The sequence below is a fragment of the Grampus griseus genome, assembly GCF_964374135.1.
Source record: "Grampus griseus genome assembly, chromosome: 3".
NCBI classification, from domain to species: domain Eukaryota; kingdom Metazoa; phylum Chordata; class Mammalia; order Artiodactyla; family Delphinidae; genus Grampus; species Grampus griseus.
The window spans coordinates 89,160,152-89,181,951 of NC_139019.1; the positions used below are offsets into that span (position 1 = coordinate 89,160,152).

At 36.0% G+C, this 21,800-nt stretch overlaps 1 protein-coding gene across 1 annotated transcript in view; it reads left to right on the plus strand.

Moving 5' to 3' along the window:
• The window catches only part of MAN2A1 (mannosidase alpha class 2A member 1), a gene marked incomplete at its 5' end in the record, with an annotated part of 159,180 nt that overhangs the window by 93,660 nt on the left and 43,720 nt on the right, over window positions 1–21,800 (plus strand). Inside the window, 3 exons of the mRNA XM_082651000.1 lie at window positions 18,349–18,514; window positions 19,838–20,056; window positions 20,782–20,904. Of these exons, the coding sequence (XP_082507126.1) occupies window positions 18,349–18,514; window positions 19,838–20,056; window positions 20,782–20,904 (508 nt within the window). The remainder of the gene's footprint in view (window positions 1–18,348; window positions 18,515–19,837; window positions 20,057–20,781; window positions 20,905–21,800) is intronic.

Genomic DNA, 21,800 nt, shown 5'->3' on the forward strand with positions numbered 1-21,800 from the left:
ATTACTTTGAAAAGAAAACATTAACCATGTGGAGACACAAATGAAGTCAATGTTTTCTAGGCTTAGCCAGATTTAAAAAGGACAGAACTCCAAAAAGGCACTTGTTAACCCATTCACTTGGAGTATTGCCATTCGTTTGTTGGATGACCTCCCTGCCCCTCTAATTTAATTTCCTCTGTTTTTCTCCATATATACTCTTTTTGGATTCTAATCTTGATTGAGAGCATCATTTTCTTTTTAGCTGTCTAGGTTCTGTAACCCCAGAAAACACTTTGACTTCTGTCTTTTCTCATTCCTTAAGTATCATCAATTGTAGAGTGTTTTGGATTTTAGCTTTACTCATCGCTGACATCCATCCTCTCCTCTCTTTCTGTTACTTTGGTTTTAAGCCATCCTTTATGTTTTGCTTGAACTACTGCAGTGGCTTCTTGCCCCAAGGCCTTTCTCTGTGCCTAAATTATTAACTATAATTTATGTAGTTATCTGAGGAATCTACCCAAAGCAGAACTCTGAAAAAGTTACCTGGCTAGAAACAGTAAGGCTTCTTAGGACCTAGACTCAAAAGTCCTAGAATGTCATTTTCACTACATTCTACTCGTCAAGCAAGTCACTAAGGCCATCCAGGATATAAGAGAGGGGAATTATTCTCCGTTACTTGATGTGAGGAGCATGTGCAGGAAGCAAAGGGAATGATGGCGGTCATCTCTGGGGACTATCTACCACAGTTCGCCACTGACCACCACAATTCACATACCTCCCATGTGCAAAATAAAATAAACTCACCCTCCTCCCAAGTTGCCCAAGATCTCATCCCATTATGATAGTGGCCCCAATTTTTCATCTAAATCAGGTCCAACACGGCTCAGCCATATGGCTGGGAATTGTGATTGGCTCATTTCTGCCAGTATAATTATTTGAAGTTAATCCCACTAGACTGTAAACTCCTCGAGGGTACGAATTATTTCTGTCATTTATGTCCACCACTATGCCTATGGTATGATATTCAACATAGTAAGAATTTAATAAAGATTTGTTGTAATATATTTTATTATTGCTTGAAGAGGATATTAAACTTCAGACACCAGATATGCATAGAATATGGTTCACATTCTATGTGAACCATATTCTATGTGAAAATGTAGTATCCTGGTGTATATTCTCCCCAATTGATTCTTTCATCTAATATTTGTAGGTTGAGTGGCAGAAGACTTCCAATCCACTAAATACTAATACAAGTAAAAATCAGCAGTAATTCAATATAGCTTTGAATTTGATCAGCATTTAGACAACTGCTCATTTGAGATTTCAGAGTTTCATACTATGAGACTTGAAAAATTCAGGGTTGCATCTCAGCATCATTGCATTCTTGTAGAATGAACTTTGTTGGGGTTGCATTCTTGGGGGCTCTTCAGAATGAGTGGATTCAAAAGATACTCCCAAATACCTGAATGAGTTGCCTTATCAGATCATAAGACTTTTTTTATTGTTGTTGACATGAGAGTATTTGCCTGATTCTACGTTTTGTGTTTTTAATATTGTTCCCAGAAACAGTTCTTCTGGTAGTAATTATCTACTAGTGTGATGGGATTCAAGGCTTTAGGGCATTTTGTGATTGGTCACTATGTCATCAACCTATTTTTATACCAAGTCAGAATGTAAGTAAGAAGGTATCTAACATCTCTACCAGTTATTTAAACATAAGTTTTAAGTGAAGAAACCAAGTTCACAACCTTATTTTTATTGTTTGGAATATTCACTGTTTTTCTTTGGGGGAGATGGAAAAGCATTAGCAGTGATAATTAGTGTAAGCACTGTGCTTGTTTTTCATGGATTGTAATGTTCAAGCTCAAGTCTTATCATGTACTAGAAAGCTAGTATAGAAGTGTCTTCACATTAGTTAGCAGAAAGATAAATGGATACAATCAAGAAGACTGAGCTTTTTTTTTTTTTCTTGAAAATGGTGGGTTGCATTTTAAAATTATACCAAGGGAATTCAAGGTGATAATAGAATACATGATTTGACTAGGATTTGACACTGTACTCTCCAGAGGTTCTGTTATTCTGAGAGCAGCCCAAATGTCCTTTCCTGAGAAAACTAGTTTAGAACTTCTCTTTTAATGGGGGAATTATTAACTGACAGTACCGGAGACTCAAAAAAGCTGAGCTATTCTAGTCTAGGTCTATCTGGGTATTAATTGCATAGTCCATTTATGAGTTGAGTCATTACTGGACTTGAAGGATGAGTTCCTAAACTCTTCTCCGAGATACTTTTCTGTTTAAATATTAATTGCTTGTGAAGGATATTTGTGTATTTTCATCTACATTCCACCTGAGTTGTGTTTTGTTAATTATGACTGTTTTTAAGATGTATATTGACCAGTTCTCTGATTATACAGAAGCACGTTTCAGCCTGGTTGTAATCTGGAATATTTTTAGAGGGCATGTTTTACCCAGAAGACTGAGTGGAATATAGTATATTATTTAAACAATCAGAAGTTTCTTAGGGAACTGGAGATACCTTCCCCATGGTACATTAGTTAACTTTATGTTAAAACTTCTTTGCCTAGTGGTTGGAACTAGTTTTGGAACGAACAGTCACGTCTGGCAAGGAAAATAAATAACCTTGCCTGGAGTTTGCCATTTTAAGTCAGTCATTCACTGGTTTGCTTTCTCCCTGATTTTTCAGGGAAATAGATCTTTGGGGAGCGAGTAGGAGGAAAGACTTCACCTTTCCCACACTATTCTCCCCACCCTTATTATTTCTATTTATTTTATTATATCAGGAATGATGAGTATTAATTCCTGAAATACTCTTTCAACCTCACATTGACTTAGATGAAATAACACCTATTACATGTTTCTTTTTTTAAAATGTTGACACTTCCATTTTATATGATGGCTGACTAGGAACCCTGAGACTGACTCTCTCAATTTTTTATTAAAACTCATGAAAACATGAAGATGACAGTCAGAGGAGCACCAAAACCTTGGTTTGACAGTCACCCTATTGCCACAATCTAAGATAACCTCAAACTGCAACGCTGATCGAACTGGACTGAGAAATGCAGTTAGTCACTGACCAATGATAAACAGTTAGAAATAAAGACACCATGCAGGTTTCTAAAAGCAGGTGTGGAGATTGATTCCTTTGCCTTTCCATAATGTCTGCCCCCAAGGCTTTGAAATTCTGGTACTTTACCAACAAGAAAAATGGACAAATGTTTTTCTGCAAGGAAGGTGCTACTTTTTATAGCTAGATAGGTAGCTGTTCTTTACTTTTCATCCTCTTTGCCTAAGATCTCTATTAAAAAACCTCTACTTAATTGACCAGCTGGATCAACTGATACTCTACATTTCTTTTCTGTGCCCATGGCACCCTGACCTTGTTGCTAATAGACTACTAGCTAGCAGACTGGCACACTTCTTTCTCTCCAGTATTTCAGTTGAGTTGTGTGATTACCACCAATCAATTACGTATTCCCAAATCAGTTTTTCTTGTTATTTTTCTCTGATAATTTGATTTTTATTAAACTGATGAATTAAGCAAAAAGATTTTGTTTTAATATAAAGTTGAGTGCTTTGAGTCACTGATAAATACTGACGAGATGACTACAAAAGATTTGGGAAGAAATTGTAAAGATGTAGAAGCAATCTGCACTCAGATTGCTTTATACTTTTAAGTGTTTAAGTTCTTGTTCTACTTTAGAAAAACTAAGCTAGAAACCACAGATAATTTATCATATGTATGGTTATGCAGAAAATATGACAGAGAATGCCAAGTAGTGGTCCCATAATCAAAGCAGAAGCTTTGCTCTTACATCAGTAGACTGGGACATGATACACATTTGTATGTTTTATGGTAAAGTATATACACACACACACACACACACACACACACACACACACACACACACACACACACACACACACACACACACACACACATACATGCACCTTAAAGATGTCCTACTTTAATTTTTACTTTCAAGTCAGCTTTAACTCTTTCAGTTAATGGATCTATTGCCAGCCTTAACCACATTGATGGCTTTCACTGTGTCTCTATTTTACAACCAATTTGGAGACTGAATCTGCCAGAAATAAAATAGGCAGGAGCAAATGGGGAACTGATGACAGAGCATTGATCTAGGGCAGTATCCACTCAAGGAAATCGCTGTTGGTGGTGGCATGGGCCAGAAGAGTACCTGATATTGTTTGTTGAAGAAAGAAGCCCTCCATTTGTTCAGAACAGCAGAGCTGGTGTAGAAGACTGAATGCTACAGACAATAGCCCCCTTGGATAGTAGCCTTTTGGGAACTTGCAGTCAGGCTGCATCTATGCATGCGAACCTATTTTTCACTCATTCTTTTCTCCATTACTGCATCTTCTTTACATCCTTCAGACATTATTAACAAACTGATTATTTCCTTTATTTCTGGTTGTGCATCTCCCTTGCTAAAGTATTAGCTCTTGTTCTTTCAAATCCCGTGGCAAATACCTGGTACATTGTAGGTGCTCAACAAATATTTGTCAAATAACTAATTCTAAATAAGAGATGAACTTCAAGCAATACCACAATAAAGACCAAGAGGTACCTTTCTCATACACAGGGGCTGGATGGATGTCTATTTCTTTTTTTTAACATCTTTATTGGAGTATAATTGCTTTACAATGGTGTGTTAGTTTCTGCTTTATAACAAAGTGAATCAGCTATACATATACATATATTCCCATATCTCCTCCCTCTTGTGTTGGATATCTATTTCTGTGAGGATAAGTAAATGGAAAGTTATCATAGGAAACACGTGAAAAAGCTCTGCAAAATGATGAAAATTAGGGTAACATGAAGACTGAGAAGAACAACTTATCTCTTAATTTATTACAGAGACCAGAAAATATTTTTTTAAAAAAACTCTTTTGAATTCTCAAAAAGTTAAAGAGTCACAATGTGGAATGTCTCCTTAGTGTTTTCAGGGTATGGTATCTGAAACCATTCTTTTCATCAATTTTACATAAACTTGAAAAGTGCAACTTCTTTCCAGGCCCTTATAATTAGTCTGCTGTGATTTTTGTTCCTAGGTACAAAATTATTTTAGATTTATTGGATTTAGATTTCATTTGTAGAAGTGGTTGAACAGACTGCATTTTTTTTTTTTTTTTTTTTTTGCGGTACGCGGACCTCTCACTGTTGTGGCCTCTCCTGTTGTGGAACACAGGCTCCAGACGTGCAGGCTCAGCAGCCATGGCTCACGGGCCCAGCCGCTCCGCGGTATGTGGGATCTTCCTGGACCGGGGCACGAACCCGCGTCCCCTGCATCGGCAGGCGGACTCTCAACCACTGCGCCACCAGGGAAGCCCCAGACTGCATTTTAAATGATTGTTTTAATGTTTATTTGTTTAAAAACAATGGCAAAGTAGTTACATGTTCAGTGAACACCTGCTAAATTTCCTGGTTAGTCTATGTTTTAATTGCCTTTTTATTGTTTATACTTTAAATCAAACTTTCTTAACTAGCTGTGTGGTTCTAATTTATTGTTGTCAGATTATTATACAGTGAATTAAGTTTACACAGGGTGTTTAAGTTGTGTGGTTTGTCTAATGAAATTAAAGTGACTTTTGCACATTGCTTACAACATCTTACAATTACTCCATCAAGGACCACAATCAAGAAAGTGCAGAAGATAGGGAACAGTAATATGTGCCTCTATATGTAGGATTATGATGTTATTTTGATATCTTACAATATGAAGGCAGAGTTAGCATGGGGACTACCACCTACGATCTAGGAAGGACTATAATAATTTCCAATTGAGGTATTTGGAAATAAGTAACTTTGTAGAATCTAAGGAAAGTGCAAAGTTTGAGTGATTCTGTTCTGTGTTATTGCTTGTAGCACCCAAGTTTTTTCCCCCATTAGTTGGAGTTATGTCATGCACTGTGAAAGTGTTAAAGTAAATTAAATATCTGGCGTATGAATGATTTCTTGAGTGATTTGTATTGGGTTGGGGAGAATTGACGAGTATGTGAGAGCGATTCCTTATTTTTTCTAGTTTTGTGCACACTTAGTTCTCTGTCCTCTCTCTTCTCTTCCTCCCAGTGTCCATCATGTCTTCTGAAATTGCTAACACAAAACTCATTAACTCAGAGCAGTTCAGAGCACAGACTGAAGTGATGCGGCATATTTCAAAGTCTTCCATTCTTCTGAACCAGATTTTTTTTCCTTCTGAATGCAGATTAATAAACCGTGCACTACAAGAGGAACAAGGAAAAGGATTTTAGTGAAGGTATCCTGATCCTGAAAAAGTCAGGGAGGGCTTCAAGCCCATCTTGGACTTCAGAACACTTCACAACTTTGTGGTAAAAGAAACATTTTAAATAGAGCCTTTGGACTTATTTATTTCATCCTTATTTGGAGAGTAGCTTTATTTTTTTTAGGCAAGAAAATTAACTGTGAAATTGGGGTACTTTTCAAACTAAAACATACTTGGGTTTTAGATTTTGATATTTTGTAGGTACTTAATGTATACTCAAAGTACTATAGGTGTTTGGATGGCTTGTGTGTTTTTCTTCGAAACGTGTTCTTTCTCTCTTGTGACATGGTGTTTGCCTTCACTGTGAGTGATGTTTTTTCTAGTGTTTTGTATCTTCTTCAGTCGGTTCACTGGATTGTAGGGTATCTTTCCCAGAACTGATATTGTGTAAAAGTGTTTTGAAAAGAGAGAGTGGTTTGTGTTTTTGTTGTTTTCATATTTTTACCTCTTACATGATAGCTCACTAGCTTGAAGAGATGTTGCAACAGTAAAAAGTTGTTGTTTTCTCTTCACCTGAAAGCCTCACACAAGATAGGTTTTCAGTTGTCAAAATGAATACAAACGTATTTGCCATTTTTGTCTTTCACAACAAAATAACCTTATTTTACTGTATTAACTTTTAAGATCTTTTTATGTATAAAAATCAGCCTGTTTATGTACTATGTATTCCTCCAAAGTTATGGCGTTACAGTCATTGGAGAAATGAAATTTTCTTCTAGTAGATGAAAATTACATTTTGATTGAACATCATTCCTTTTGCAGTCACCCATAAATATAATGTCTTTTGCTGTCTTTTCAGAAAATGGTTACAGATGTGATTTCTGAATTGACAAGAAAATAGAACATCTTAATGTTTTAGGTAAAACAGATGGTGTTTTTGTTTTAGGCAAAACTCTCTCAGAGTGAAAGCATCTTAACTGGTGACAAGACTCTTGGGGTCAGCCAAATTATGTACAGTTTTTGTGTCTGTTTCTTTTTATTGCTTTAGTATCAAAAATTTTAGAATAGTTGGAAAAGAATATTCATCCTTTTCATTGACTTGCTATTTTCTCTTATGCACTGGGAATAATTGCAAGATTTTTCAACCTTATTTTGTTTAAAAAAGTTATAAAATTACATGTTAGTTCTAATTTGGTTGTGGTTTTATTTATGCTTTTAGAAATGCTTTTCTCAATGTAGGAAAGCCTGAAATATAGTTCTACTTTTGAGGGTTAAGATTTTAATTTATAGTATTGAGTTGCATTTGCAGCTATAAATTCGAACATTTATGATACTCTTTTGCTTCTATACCATTGAGCTTTGGGCAGATCTTACTGTCAGATACCTGGAAAGAGCACAGTGTTGTGAAGGGAGCCTTGGACTGAGAGTCAGAGGGCTCATTCTGGTCCCACCTCTGGCACTAACCAGCCTTCTTTTTTTGAAACGTTAGTTGCATTTGCAATATGTCTTGGGAGAGAGGGGCTAAAGTAGATAATCCCCAGGGTTACATCCAACTGACATTTAGTTTTTTTGTCTGTTACAACACAAATCATTTATAAAGCATTCGTTTGGATGAACACTGGGAAAGGAAGTTTGGGGGTAGAAAACTCAACTCTGGAAAATAACCAAGTTTGTTCAGTAACTGGGACATAGAATAAGGAAACTATTTTCCAAAATATCACCAGTATTGCAAAATGAAGACCTGTAATTTAACAATTCCTCTCCCACTGCCTCTTACATAAAGTAAGAACTACTGAAAGAACAGCTTGTGTTGTTATTAGAGCAGCTTTGATAAAAAGTAGCTCAGTTTCATCACCTCAGAGAAAACCCCTTACCCCAGTCCTGCCATTACAGCTGGTTGGGGGCTTTCAGAGTGAGGGCTTTTTGCTAGGGTGGAGGTGGAGCCCTCTGATGAAGCAGAGTTCAGAGAGACTTGGGGAAATGGAACTCTGGTGGGACTCTGTGCTTCTAGCATATACACCCCGAGTCCCTTACCCACTGGAGAAGAGCAGGGCCACCTACCCCCCCTCCAAGATGCCTTAAAGCCTGACTGCTTTGAATCCTGGCTCTACCATTTAAATGGCTGTGAACCATGAGCTGGATACCAAGCCAGTCTACACATCTATAAAATGGGCATGATTTTAGAACTTGATAAGTTGGTTGTGAAGCTGAAAGGAGTTAATTCAAGTACAGCACATGCTGTATGCTAGGCACTGTTCTAAAGGCTCGTTAGTGCTAGCTGTTTGGTATTACTGTTATTGTTGTTGTTGTTACTATTAACATCTGGAAAACTCTCTGCCACTTACCAAGTCAAATTTACTTTGAGTTAAAAGTAGCAAAAAATATCCCTTTAATAATATAAAATTTTATTTTTGATTTACTGCTTTGCCTATTAGTATTATAAACACAATTCTCTACACAAGGTAATGTCTTCTAACATAGAGCTTTCTAGAATATTTTCTTAATAATTGCATACTTTTCATCTAAACTAAGAACTCTTCTCAGTAATATTTAATGGAGTTCTTGGATTTTGTAAGGTATTTTCAGAAATCAAAACCTTAGTTGACAACAGCAGTTTTAGGTACTACTATCATCTTACTGTTTCATAAAGGGCATCTTCACACTAGATTCGATCACCCTGCAGTACACTTGTTTACTTTCCTTTTGACTCTTGCCCTTGGGTGAATGACTTTCATGGGATGATAGATTTATAATAGTTTTGTCCATGAACTTTAATTTATTTCTCCTAAATGTAGAAAAAAATGTTGAAATAAACTTTCATGTGTTAGGAAATTCAGATAACATTTATGTACTACTATATTCAAGTGCAATCCTAATTTTGATTGCTGAAATGAAATTGTGTTCTGTTCTTCAGTGTTGAATTTTTCTTCTTCTTAAATGAGGCCAAATAATATATGTTACAAAATCAATTAGAAGCTTCCATAAAATGTCATGTTTTATTTTTCCTCTTGCAAATATAAAGTCTCATATCTGGTTATGGAAGATAAGTGAGATTGTTATTGTATAGTTTCTAGAGAGGTTTTTATGGGAAAACAGCTAAATGTTTGCCTATTTAAGAAGGCCTGTTTTATAGGAATAGAAACGTTTTTAAACTGGGAGGCCTTGGAAGTTACATGAAAAATCTTGTGCATGTGTGCATTTCTTCAGTGAATGGTGTCTGTATAAGGCATTCAAAGATAAGAAGATAAGTAGAATTTTAAAAGGTTAAAAATAACCACCTTGGTCAGTGTAAGAGACTGTCAATCATTTGCTTTTTATGAAGTGCAGGTCTGGGGGTTTTCTCCTCTGTTTTTTCCTTATTGTTATCTGTGGGCACTTGCACAGGACAATGTGAATTTGGGCACGTCAGACCTTGTAGCCAGCGGATGAGAAAGTATGAGGAAGTCCTCCACGAGAGAGCAGGTCAGAGGGCTAGACACACTTACTTCAGTCTTTGCTTGGGCCCAGTTCCAAGGACCCCAAGCTCTTCTCATTGCCCTTCGCCCACCCCCACCCCTGCCCCCTTTTCCAGCATTCAAGAGTTTCTTTTCTGTGTATGGTGGTCTTTGTGATGTGAAACCGGAAGTTGGCCCTCATTTTCAAGAGGAATAGTATAACCTGGTGTATCAATTCCCTAGTGCTGCTGTACCAAATAACCACAAACTTAGTCTTTCAAAAAAAACACAAATTTATTATCTACAGTTTCGGAGGTCAGAAGTCCAAAATCAGTTTCACTGGGCTGACAAAGTATTGGCAGGCCTTGTTCCTCCTGGAGGCTCTGAGGGAAAAATCTGATCCTTTGCCTGTTTCATCGTCTAATGGTCACCTGCATTGCTTGGCCTGTGGCCCCTTCCACACACATTCCAGCCTCTTGCTTCTGTTGTCACGTGGCCACCTTCTCTGTTAGACTTCTCAGTCTCTCTCTTATAAGGACCTTGTGATTATATTGGGCCCACTTGGATAATCCAGGAAATCTCCCTATCCCAAGACCCTTAATTTAATCACATCTGCAAAGTCTCTTTTGCTATGTAAGGTAACATATTCATAGGTTCTGGGGATTAGGATGTGGACATCCTGGGGTGGGCAGGGGGGCGGAATTATTCTGCCTACCATACCTGGAAACCAGTGTATTTCCAGTGGATAAGTGGGATAATTAATTTAAGAACATCAGGATAAATCTATGTAGATATCCCTCAGGTACCTCAAGTTCGAGAGGTCTGATACTGGATTTATCACCTTTATCTTGATATGTCTTCCACCCATCCTTAGGGGTTCAATCTTGGTTAGTGGCGCTACCATATCTATGCCACCCTAACTGCAAAACAGGAATTACAGACTTTTCCTTGTGGCTTATGCATCCTTCTCCAAGGAATCCAAAAATTCCTATTAATAAGAATTCCTACCTGTTTCTCAGACTTGTTCCTCTTTTTGCATTTCTACCAGCTCCTGTAACTTAGGTTTTCACCTTTTCTACCTTGGCTGTTGTAGCTATTTACTTGGTCTTCCTCCTTTGAGTCTTGACTCCTTAAATCCTTCCTCTACCTGGCAACTAGAAGTACCTATTAAAAATGAATCTGACCATGTTAAACCTTCAAGTCACTCCCCATACCCCATATAATAAGGTTTTTAGCAATTTGTGATGACTTAAAGACACCTCACTCCTCACTGTGATTTGAGATTTATCTCTCTTTCTAGCTCCATATATTGGCATTTTAGACATGCGCTTTACTATGTAGATTCTAGTGATACTGAATGACCTGTATGTCCTGAAAATAATGTCCTTTTTTTCTTTATATATCTGTGCCATTATTCTTATGGTCACTGTACCTAGAGTGTATTTCCCTACTTTTACTTGGCTGTCTCTCCCTGACCTTTTAAAAAGTTACATGTTTTTGTGGTTGTATTTTTCTGGTTATTTAAAAAATACGTACTTTTTGTAGAATAGTGTTTTATATCTAGATGTCTAAAAAGTAGCTGCAGGATGTTCGCTAAAAATCCCAGAATCTAGAGGAAGTATCTCTGTTAACAGTTTAACTTCTCTTCTGCTTAATCTACTCTGTTGTTAAACATATCGGCTGAGTCCTTAATTTCAAATATTTATCCTTCTAGAATTTCATTCAGTTAATTTTTGACGTATTCAGTTTCTGTGGTGGAATTCTTTATCTTTTCATCTACTGTATTCATGTTTTCCTCTTTCCTTGGACATAGTAATTATCATTTTAAAGGCTTATCAGTTAATGTCAATATCCAGATGTGTGGTTCTAATTCTTCTGTCTTTTTGTTGTTTAATCATGTGGCTCTGTCTTTGCAGATGTCTCAGCTTTTTATATTAAGTGCTAGACATTGTGTAGAAAAATTTTATAGGCTCTAGAAACTATCTTCTAGAGAGTGTTCACTCTTACTCCAGTCAAGGGCTGTGCTAAATTGAGGCTAATTCTCTCAATGTCTTCTTCATCTAGCTCATTAAGTTTTCAACTAATAGCCTGGTATATTCTGTAGGCCCTATTCCCTGGTGGGTTCTAAAACCTCATGATATGTCTCTGCTCTACTTTTTAGAAGCTTTCTGTTTAGATTTTAAGCCTCCTTTTCTGTGCAGCTCCCAGTGTTTGGCACATGGACTGATGAGAAAGCCAACTGTGCACTTGAAGCTTTCTACATCCTCACCAAGTGCCTTTTAGCCTCTTTGCCACCACAGTGAAACTTCCCTAGGCTTTGTTCTGGGTTTTGCAGGGAACTCAGCCTTTCCCGTGCTGAGAATTGGCACAGCCCAGGGTGAAAATGGCTAGAGAAGGCAGCTCTCTTCTCTGCAGTTTTTTCTCCTCAGCAGTTCTCTGTTGCCTTCAAGCAGATGATTACTGTATTTTATCTGGTTTTTCTAGTTGGCCCATAGAAGTGAGAGCTCTCGTCAACTACTTCATCTCTCCTGGAAGTGGAAGCATTGTTTATTTTTCAACTTCAGTTTGGTGAAAGAAAAATGCTCATTTTTTCCACTTGAGTGTTTATATTTCTATTGATTTGTAGGAGCACTGTACAAATATCCCAAATTTGATCTCCTTTTATTTTTTTATTCTTTAATCTTATTTTTTAATATAGAAAATGTTCTAAGCTTTTTGTTATCAAATCTGCCAGTCTTTTGCTTTGCTGTATTTTTCTGTTACGGTTAAAAAGAGAATTTGTACCACAAATTTTATATTTATTTTTCTTACTGATTTTGTATCGTTTTTTCTGTTTTTAAATTTTTTAATTCATCTAGAATCAGTGTTGGCATATTGTTTTAATGCATTTGTTTAACCATTTATCTTGCCCATCTATTACTGTAGATGTATCATAGGATTGTTTTGCTCCCTTTCTCCCAATAAAAGGATTTCAGTGGGATTTTGGTTGGCAGTGCATAAGATTCATGAATTAATTTTAGGAGAGTTGTATATTTTGCAGTATTTTAGTTTTCTCACCTAGAAAAGTATGTCTCTTCATTCATTCACTTTTATGTCCCTCAGTAAAGTTCTGTCAACTTCTGTATATACATTTTGCTCATTTTGTATTAATTAATTTTCTGTTTTGAATGCTCTCCTGATTAATTCTTAATCATCCTGACTGCCATCTTCTTGTGTGTATCACAAGACACACTGTACATAGTTTTGTATTATTACCTACCCTATTATATTGAACTCAACAATTTCTCTTTCTCCCCTTCTAGACTGTAGATATTCAGAACAGGGACTGTGTAGTCACATTCATAAGGTTATAACTACACATACCATGAGGAGTCCTTCTCTCTGTCCTTTTTTTTTTTTTCTTGCCTTTTAATTTAGCCACATGCCATATGGTTACTTTGTACGTGTGTAGATTATGTGCATCTCTTTATTTATCTCCAGCCCCCCGCCATATTATCTGAACTCTTGTTTTAAGGTATCTATGTTATAACATGGGTGGTTTTGTTAATTTCTTTTATTTAGATTTATATATGCCTTACATAAGAAAGCATATAAGGCAGCTCAGTGACCTGAGTTAATTAAAACATTCATTCCGCCATTCGTGTGATTCATGTAGCAGGGTATCTGGTCAGGACACCAGGAGGGTCTTATAAGGGAAAGGAGAGATTTAATTGCTGTTGAGATTCTACTTTGTGCCAGGTCTGAGCTCTGAGCTCTGTGATTTTCCAAACATTTTATCATTTAACCCTAATTGCAATCTTGTCTCCTGATTTTGTAAATAAAGATATTAAGGCTTGAAGAAATGAAATCACGTGTCCAAAGCCTCTCAAATTCTAAGTGCTATAGTGGGTTTTTGAACTTGAATGTATCTGACTCCAGAGCTAAGGACTCACAGAACTAATCATGATTTTTGAAGATCTAACGTATCTCAGAAAGGCTCCCTTTGTTTTTATAGCTTAATTTTTTTTTCCTGTTGGCTAATATGGTAAGCATTATGTTTTAAACCTAGAAAACTAGGTAGACTATATGAAAAGTTCATATCTAGAAAGTGCAATTTTTGTAAACATATAAAACTATATATTTTCGTATTCAGAATACGGTACAAAGGTTACTACTCTTCTTTAGATGATGCTCCACTAATGAGGCTACTTAGAGAAGATGAATATATTGTTTGAATTTTTTAATATGCTGTCATTGATTAAGAATTGAACAGAGTGAGCTCTACTCTTTGCTTTGTTCTTAACTTTCTCTGTGATCTTGGATCTGTCATTTCCCCCATCTTTGCAAAGGGGTTAATTGCATAGCTTGTCGATGCTATTTTTTAAGGAATTAAAATAATCAAAATGAAAATGATAAAGCTCCACACTAGTAGGTATTATTCACAAATGATAAATTCTCCTACTGGGATTTTTGTGTGTTACTCATTCATCAACTATTTATTGAATGTTATTCCATGCCAGGTACTACACTAGGCACATGAAGTTACAATTACTTTTCATATAACCTGGTGTTCGCTTAATTGGTTTTAAACTGCACTTACAGGGGACTTGCAAATATTTTTCATTTCTGTCTTCTTTGCACAGCCATAAATGTATGTAGTATTTTTTAATGGTTTTTTGAATAATGTTTTTGCTTTTCTCATGCAGTGAGGCCATAAGATAAACTCTTTAGTATATGTTACAAGATATTTTCTATGCCAGCGTTCCAGTTTATAAATTTTCTTTCACAGATAAAATGTACTGAAATGTAAATAGCTCTTTGTTCATCCTGAGCTTCCTGAATATAGAAGGTCTGTGGGGATCTTTGGCATCAGTGAAGACAAAGTTCTTCTCAAGTGAATTAGGAACTAAGGGAATCTCCACAGGAAACCGCAGTTGTCAAAATGGTTGTTATAAGCTTGGCCTGTGAATAAAGTGGTTAGGATGGTTAAGAAGATGGTAATAGGGGTAGGACTGAGTTCTAAGTCTGTTGTGGCACTTGTAGCTGCTTGCGCCTCTGCAACATACCTAACCTCCCTGAACCTCAGCTCTCCTATCTGTCCAGTGAAGGATGAAAGGCTGTGCCTCATAGATTATAGGCCTGAGGACTGAACCCCGGCATACAGGAAGCACTCTGTAAGTGGTTAACTCCAGCTTCACTCTCACCAAGAGGCATCTTACTTTCATTCTGCCCTATGTCCAGTCCAAGAAGGAAGTCCACGTGGTCCTAGTCTTTTGTTCATAGTAGGCACTGATAAGATTTGCCTCAGAGAGAGGACCTGGAATGCCACTGTTGTCTTTCTTAACATGACATAAATGACATAAATCATTTCTACAAAAGGAGTGAGGAAATTCTAAATATACTCCTCCTCATTAGAATCTTCAAGGACAGAACCTCGTTTACAGTGGAATTATAGTTCTTCCTAAAATGACTCCCAGTTTGACATGAGCGTACAGATGTCTTTTCATTTCTCTCCATTCCTTTTTCCCTCAGCCACAGTAGATCATAGTTTGCCCTCTCATTTGATTGGCAGATATCTTCATGAGGTGAAGGTTGTTCATCGTATATAGAAAATTGAGATAATTGCCTGTAGGCAAGTTGCAGGGGCTTAATGTCATAATGCGAGCTAGGAGGCTGGATGTGACTTGGTGACAGATGATAGATAAGAAGCTAATGCAAATATAGGGGAAATTGGGAAAAAATATTTCTGAGCTTCCTATATAGTTACTTCCAAGATAAAATAGAAATTAACTAGCCCCATTTTTCAGCGATATTTTACTCTTTTCATCTGTTAGTGTGGATGAAATAATATTAATTTTTAATAAGTGAGTATGATATTATGATATGAAACCTCCTGGTTCCGTTCACAATTGATTGACTTAAAAGGATTCATGTTTGGAGATATTGGCAGTGTAACAAATGTTTGACTACTAAACATGATAATGACAATGAAAATTTAGTTAATTTGTGATGCTGTACTTATTTCCCAAGGAAATATAATTCATGTATGATAATGCTTTCTCTCTACTCTACTTGAAATGTACGTAGAGGTTTGTGTATCAGATAAATGTGTGCTGTGATGCACTTGAACATGCTGGGAATCTCTAATTATGTTAAAAAATTATTTTCTTAGTGCAGCTTTATACTCATTATATACTCTACACATTTAGTTTTTGAATAGATTCCTGACATGATAATTACATAATCATTCAGTACAGTAGAAACATCATTATGGTCAAATACTAATTAGCTATGAAAATGAAACAAAACAGAACCCAGTTCACAGCTTATTATAAAAAGCTATTTAATATTGTACAAAACGAAATGTATGGTTGAAATTATTATTTGCTTTAAATTTGAGTCATTTTCTTCCTCGCTGGGAAGAATCAGTGTTTTGGGTGCTTGCTACCTAATTTATTGCTTGGACACTTTATATTTTATTATCAGAGCCTTTATAGCCAGCTCTGGGTAGTAGAGCATCAGAGTGGGGATGCTGGGTTCTGTACCTAGGTCTGCCTCATGACTTCTGCAGAATTAAGGGACTGGCCTAAGTCTTCAGACTACATGTTCTAGAGTTCTTCACATACTGGCTCTAAGCCTCTGGGCACATGGGGTTCAGTAGTAAGTCACTCATTTCTGGGATGCTGGTTTGAACATCTTTGGTGCTGGACATGAGTGATCCTCAACTGCTTTTCTTCTCCCGTGTACCTGAGGAATATAATATAGTGTAGTTGATAACAATGAACCCTGGCATTTGTGATTCTCCAGGTGTGTTTGTGATAGGAGAACAATCAGGCAAAACGTGAGCTCTGGTGGAGGGCAGTGGGAGGGTGCAAATAGGTTGATTCCTTCAGGTAAGTCTGTTAAGCACACCTCTCAAGGGGGCAGTATTCTCACTCTCCTTGAGAATTGCTTCTGTGGATAAAAATGGGGTTTTGCCTAGCACTTTGAGGCTTCAGTGCCCTTTGTAGATATGTTTTTGCCTGCATGCTTCAGCTGCTCTTTTCTCGTATACATGTGGAATCTCAATGAACATAAATGGTGTAAGTTAGATCTTGTGATCCTGATGTATATACTACAAGCCTAATAGGAGCCAGAGACGTTCTTATTGTCATATATTGTTACCTTTGGTATCTCACAGTACTGTCTCAATCAAAAGTGCTTCAGCTGATAAACAACTTATAAATCAAACATTTTATAGGTTTTACACTACATCCTCTTTCTTTTCCTTCGTGCTTTTCTGTTATCCTTCACTTTAGTTCTGGCCACTGTATTAATTTTATTTCCTGACAAACCATTTGCAATGCAGTTGAAATATACAGGACACATATAGGATAAAAGAGGGCTGCTAGGCTTTCTGATGCACTAAATAAACAATGCTAGCTTGTTTGGACCAAGTCTGATATCACCTATGGGTAAGAGGGAGAAGTGGTTGACTGACTATTCATTTCTGTGTTCCTGAAGTTACAGAATTATGTAGGAAAGCAAAATATTTCAGATCATGAAAATATTCACTATTGAATCAGTTATATTATTAGTCAAATATCCTCTTTGATACTGCTTATTTTATTTGAAGATAATATGATGCAAATTGTTTATAAAGTAAAATCATAAATGTTACAAAGAGTGCATAATTCATGAAGTCTGTGACATGATGATCTAGAACGTTTTTACTCACAGGCAAAGCCATGAAGCAGTGAGGATCCAGCAGAGTTATGCTACTGAGAAAACCAAGGATGTTAGGGGATTCAACTGACAATTATTTAAATATCAAAGAATTGAGAGAGAACTTTTAGAAAAATGATTAAGTCCTTGAATATTTTTTATAAATATAGTTATGTTTAAAACCATCCTGTAAAAATGAAATGTTATGTGAAGGATGTCATAATGTACTAATATAAAATATTGTTGGAAAAATTTTGCCAAAAACCCTACTTCATTCTAAGAATTATACTTAGTTGCAAATATTGCCTAAACTTATTTTAATAGTCGTTATTTCCCTTTTCTAGCCAAGTTCCAATCAATTATTTTACCACTATTTATTATAAAATTTCATCCTCTATTTTAAGTGGATTCACTTCAAATGACCTTTCCTCTAGAACCAACTCTCTTGGATAATAAGGGCCCCTGTGTATAAAATATATATGTGAATTACGTGATTCTGCATGTATAGCTGTACATTTCACTGTGTTTTAATGATCTAAAATGAATGAACTAAATGAATTTTAATTGAAATTAGTTGTGACTAAAATGCAAACAGACAATTTATGTATTTTCTTGTTCAGTGAGTTAGGCAGGGATCAGGATAGTAATGATATAGGGCTGGTTATTTTAGAAAGACCAATAAAACCATATGTATATAAGTCATTTTCTGGGACATAGAAATAACTTAATTATAGTTGTATTAATGTCTTTCATTTGTATAACATTTATTCTTAGAATGTCTGAGTCATTATTTCATTACTCTTTGTACTGTGTGGTATTTGTTGTGATGAAATTGCCTGTTCTCCAAAAGTTTTACCAGACTATTTCTTATAATTCTTCTCCTTGTGTTGGCTTTATGACTGTCTATGACCTGAAATCTCACAAATAATGTGGAAAAGTTCAAATATCTTGAGACCCCAATAGTAAAGCGACTGTTTTTGCAGGTATCTTGTGGTCTACAATCCTTCAGAACAAGACCGAAACTCAGTAGTCTCAGTCTGTGTGAGCTCCCCGACAGCGCAAGTATCCTCTGCTTCAGGAAAGCCCGTGGAAATTCAAATGAGTGCAGTGTGGGATACAGCAAGTACTGTTTCACAGACAGCCTATGAGGTATGTGCTCTCTATAGAACTTAGAGAGGCAACATGAAAAAAGCATAGCCAGTATATAGTTTATATGTGTATTAATATATATCCCTGAGAGCTGTCAAGTTGGTGTATGTAAAGTGGTTAAAGGTGTAAATGCCAGAGGATTTAACTGGTGAGTTAAATGACACTAAAGGAAAATAGATCCTGTGTTTTCCAAAATATCAATATCTTTGTTAGTATGTGTGTTGTATGTTATTTTTAGAATGTTATTAGTATGTATATTGTATATCTTTGTATATCTATTGTAACTTGTTCCTGAAGTCATGAAGTAATCATTTCTCATAAAATTTTGAATTTTTTGTCTAACTTAATTTAATGACAGTTATAAATATGGAAATGGAGATAAATACCATCCTTCTAAATAACTTGGGATACTTTCAACTTTTCACTGCAAAGGTGACATTAATATACTGTGAAAGAAAGACTTCCTAAAATAAGTAAGATGCTTCTTTTCTGAGATAATTATGGAAAAAATTTGGATTCAAATAATAGACATTTTTTGGGGGAAATGTCTTAAAATAAGCAATATTAAACTGAACCCCCATATCACTGGAAAGATCTAAATTTTATAGTTTGGAGTACAATTTAAATTGTTCTCCAAACCCTAAAGACACAGACATAAGCTAGGAACTCTAAAAGAAAATTAAAAGCCATTGCTGGCTGCTCTTATAAATTCATAATCCTTTAGATAGAAAGGAAAGTATAACACCAGTTTTGGTCAGATTTTACAGGAAACACCCCATTTAGAGAATGGAACAGGAGCTCCTGGAAGGCAGGAGTCATGGGTGCATCCTCCATGCCTTGTTCAGTGTCTGCTGGCCCCCAGGCATTTGATGGCTGGTGTTGATTGAACTAATGTGCTTAATATTTATATTGTTACACTTACCATTTTTATTTTTAATGTACTGAAATATTATAGTATTATTAAAAGATTCCTAATAATTAGGAAAAATCATTGTTCACAATAAACCCTTACCTTCGTGGAGCATTTCCCTGTCTGAGCATCCATTATGAGCACCGTAGGACAATTGAGGATGGTCACATAATTTCATATATTGGATGAAAGCAGTAATGTCTTTGATAGTCTTACCCACTTGAAGTTATTAGTTTCCCTGGATAAACAGAGATGTGGATACTCTACCCATAAGTTATCAAAATATATTTATGGAATATTACTATATTCTCTTTTTTAAATATGGTAGTTTCTCCTTTTTACTAGAAGTATATATGGTTTCCTTTCAGTAGATACATTTCTCTTTAATAAATTCTCTCCTTTATCTTGTAAAGATCTCTTTTCTAGCACAGATGCCACCATTGGGACTGAAGGTATATAAGATTTTGGAAACAGCAAGTTCAAATCCACATTTAGCTGAATATGCCCTATATAATGGTCATATAGCAAATAAAGGAATTTTCAACATGAATAATATAAAAAGTGCTCAAGAAGATATAACTCTAGAGAACTCCTTTATTAAGCTGCGGTTTGGTCACTCTGGGCTTATGGAGGTATGTTCTGAATAGTTCTGAAATTTATAGAAGTCTTGTCACTTTTATTATAATATATGCAGATTACTTCTGCAAAGTGGGAAAAGTGGACACAGATTCTCTGGGAGAAAGGATAGATGTAAGCTATATGTACCTTCTCCTTGTGGTCCACAGTGACCACTTGCTCCTTATAAGTGTGGTCTGTGGGGGGTGCTGCTCAGTGGACTGTTTGTTATTTGTCCACAAGATAAGTATGGAAGCTGTGGCTGTTTAGAAATGTTTATGGAAACTTTAAAGTAATTTGACTGAGTAAAATTATGCCTATTGAATCTAATAATAAAAAATTTGAGTGTATATTTGGCATATCACTTTAATTTTTCTAGTAATTCACTTTCATTGTACTTTACAAAAATATTGTTCCATGCATATTGGAAATAAAAGTAAATCCACTCCTTTGCTACAGAAAGTTTGAGAAGTACTGGTCTAATCTCTTAATTTGTATATCTCTTTCTTCCTTGGTGAAATGTGTTCTTTTTGTTCCTATGGCAAAGATTTTAAATCCTAAGGTTAAGTATAAAATTTTGAGTGTTTATCTAAGAATTGTGAGTATTAGAGGGTGAATGTTATCATTTTTGAATCTATTGCCAGGTAATTTTTTTTTTTGGAATTGACATATACGTGTAACTAGATACAACTTGTTAATGTCTTAATTGTGAGTTACCTTAATTTTTTTTTTTTATCCTTAGGAAATGATAAATAAAGGAGATGGTAAAAGTCATGAAGTAAAAGTGCAGTTTTCATGGTATGGAACCACGAGTAAAAAGGACAAAAGTGGTGCCTACCTCTTCTTACCAGATGGGGAAGCCAAGGTAAGTGCTGGTGAGCTGAGCAGTGAATAAGCACTTATTGAAAGAATAATGAGGAGCAAAATAAATGCATCTCAATATTTTGTTATCTATTAGGAATAAATGAGTTGGCTCCATTATATATATCATTATTGACATACAGCAATTTCTAGTTGAATGTTAGATAAACAAATAATTTCTCAGAGTTGAAATTCAGTTAGGATGCTACAGTGGACAAATGCTTTCTATGGAAAGAAACTAGATTTGATTTAAGATTAGGGTGCTGCTGTGTTGTTGTGTACATATGTGGCATGGCATATATATAGACACAAAATTCCTAGCCATATGAGAAAAATAGATTGACCACTGAGCCATTTTTCTCCTTAAATTTTAGCACTATTATAAAGCAAACAAAAAAATGTTTTCCTACCCTTGACTGTAAAGGTAGTATATGCAAATCTTAGCACATTTAATGCAGAAAACTAAGAAAACAATAAAATTTGCCAACTATTCCACAAGCCCATGAAAACCCCTGCCAACATTTTGATATATTTTTACTGTCTTTTATTCTGTGCATATCTTTTTTCCCCCATTTTTAAGTTTTTGTCTTCCTACATGAACATATTTTATTTTTCATTGAGACAGTGCTCACAATTTGATATGTTCTTTGAAAACATGGTTGTTTTTTTTGTTTTTTTTTGTTTTTTGCGGTATGCGGGCCTCTCACTGCTGTGGCCTCTCCCGTTGCGGAGCACAGGCTCCGGACGTGCAGGCTCAGCTCACGGGCCCAGCCGCTCCACAGCATGTGGGATCTTCCCGGACCGGGGCACGAACCCGTGTGCCCTGCATCGGCAGGCGGACTCTCAACCACTGCGCCACCAGGGAAGCCCTGAAAACACAGTTTTAATATACACTTTTGT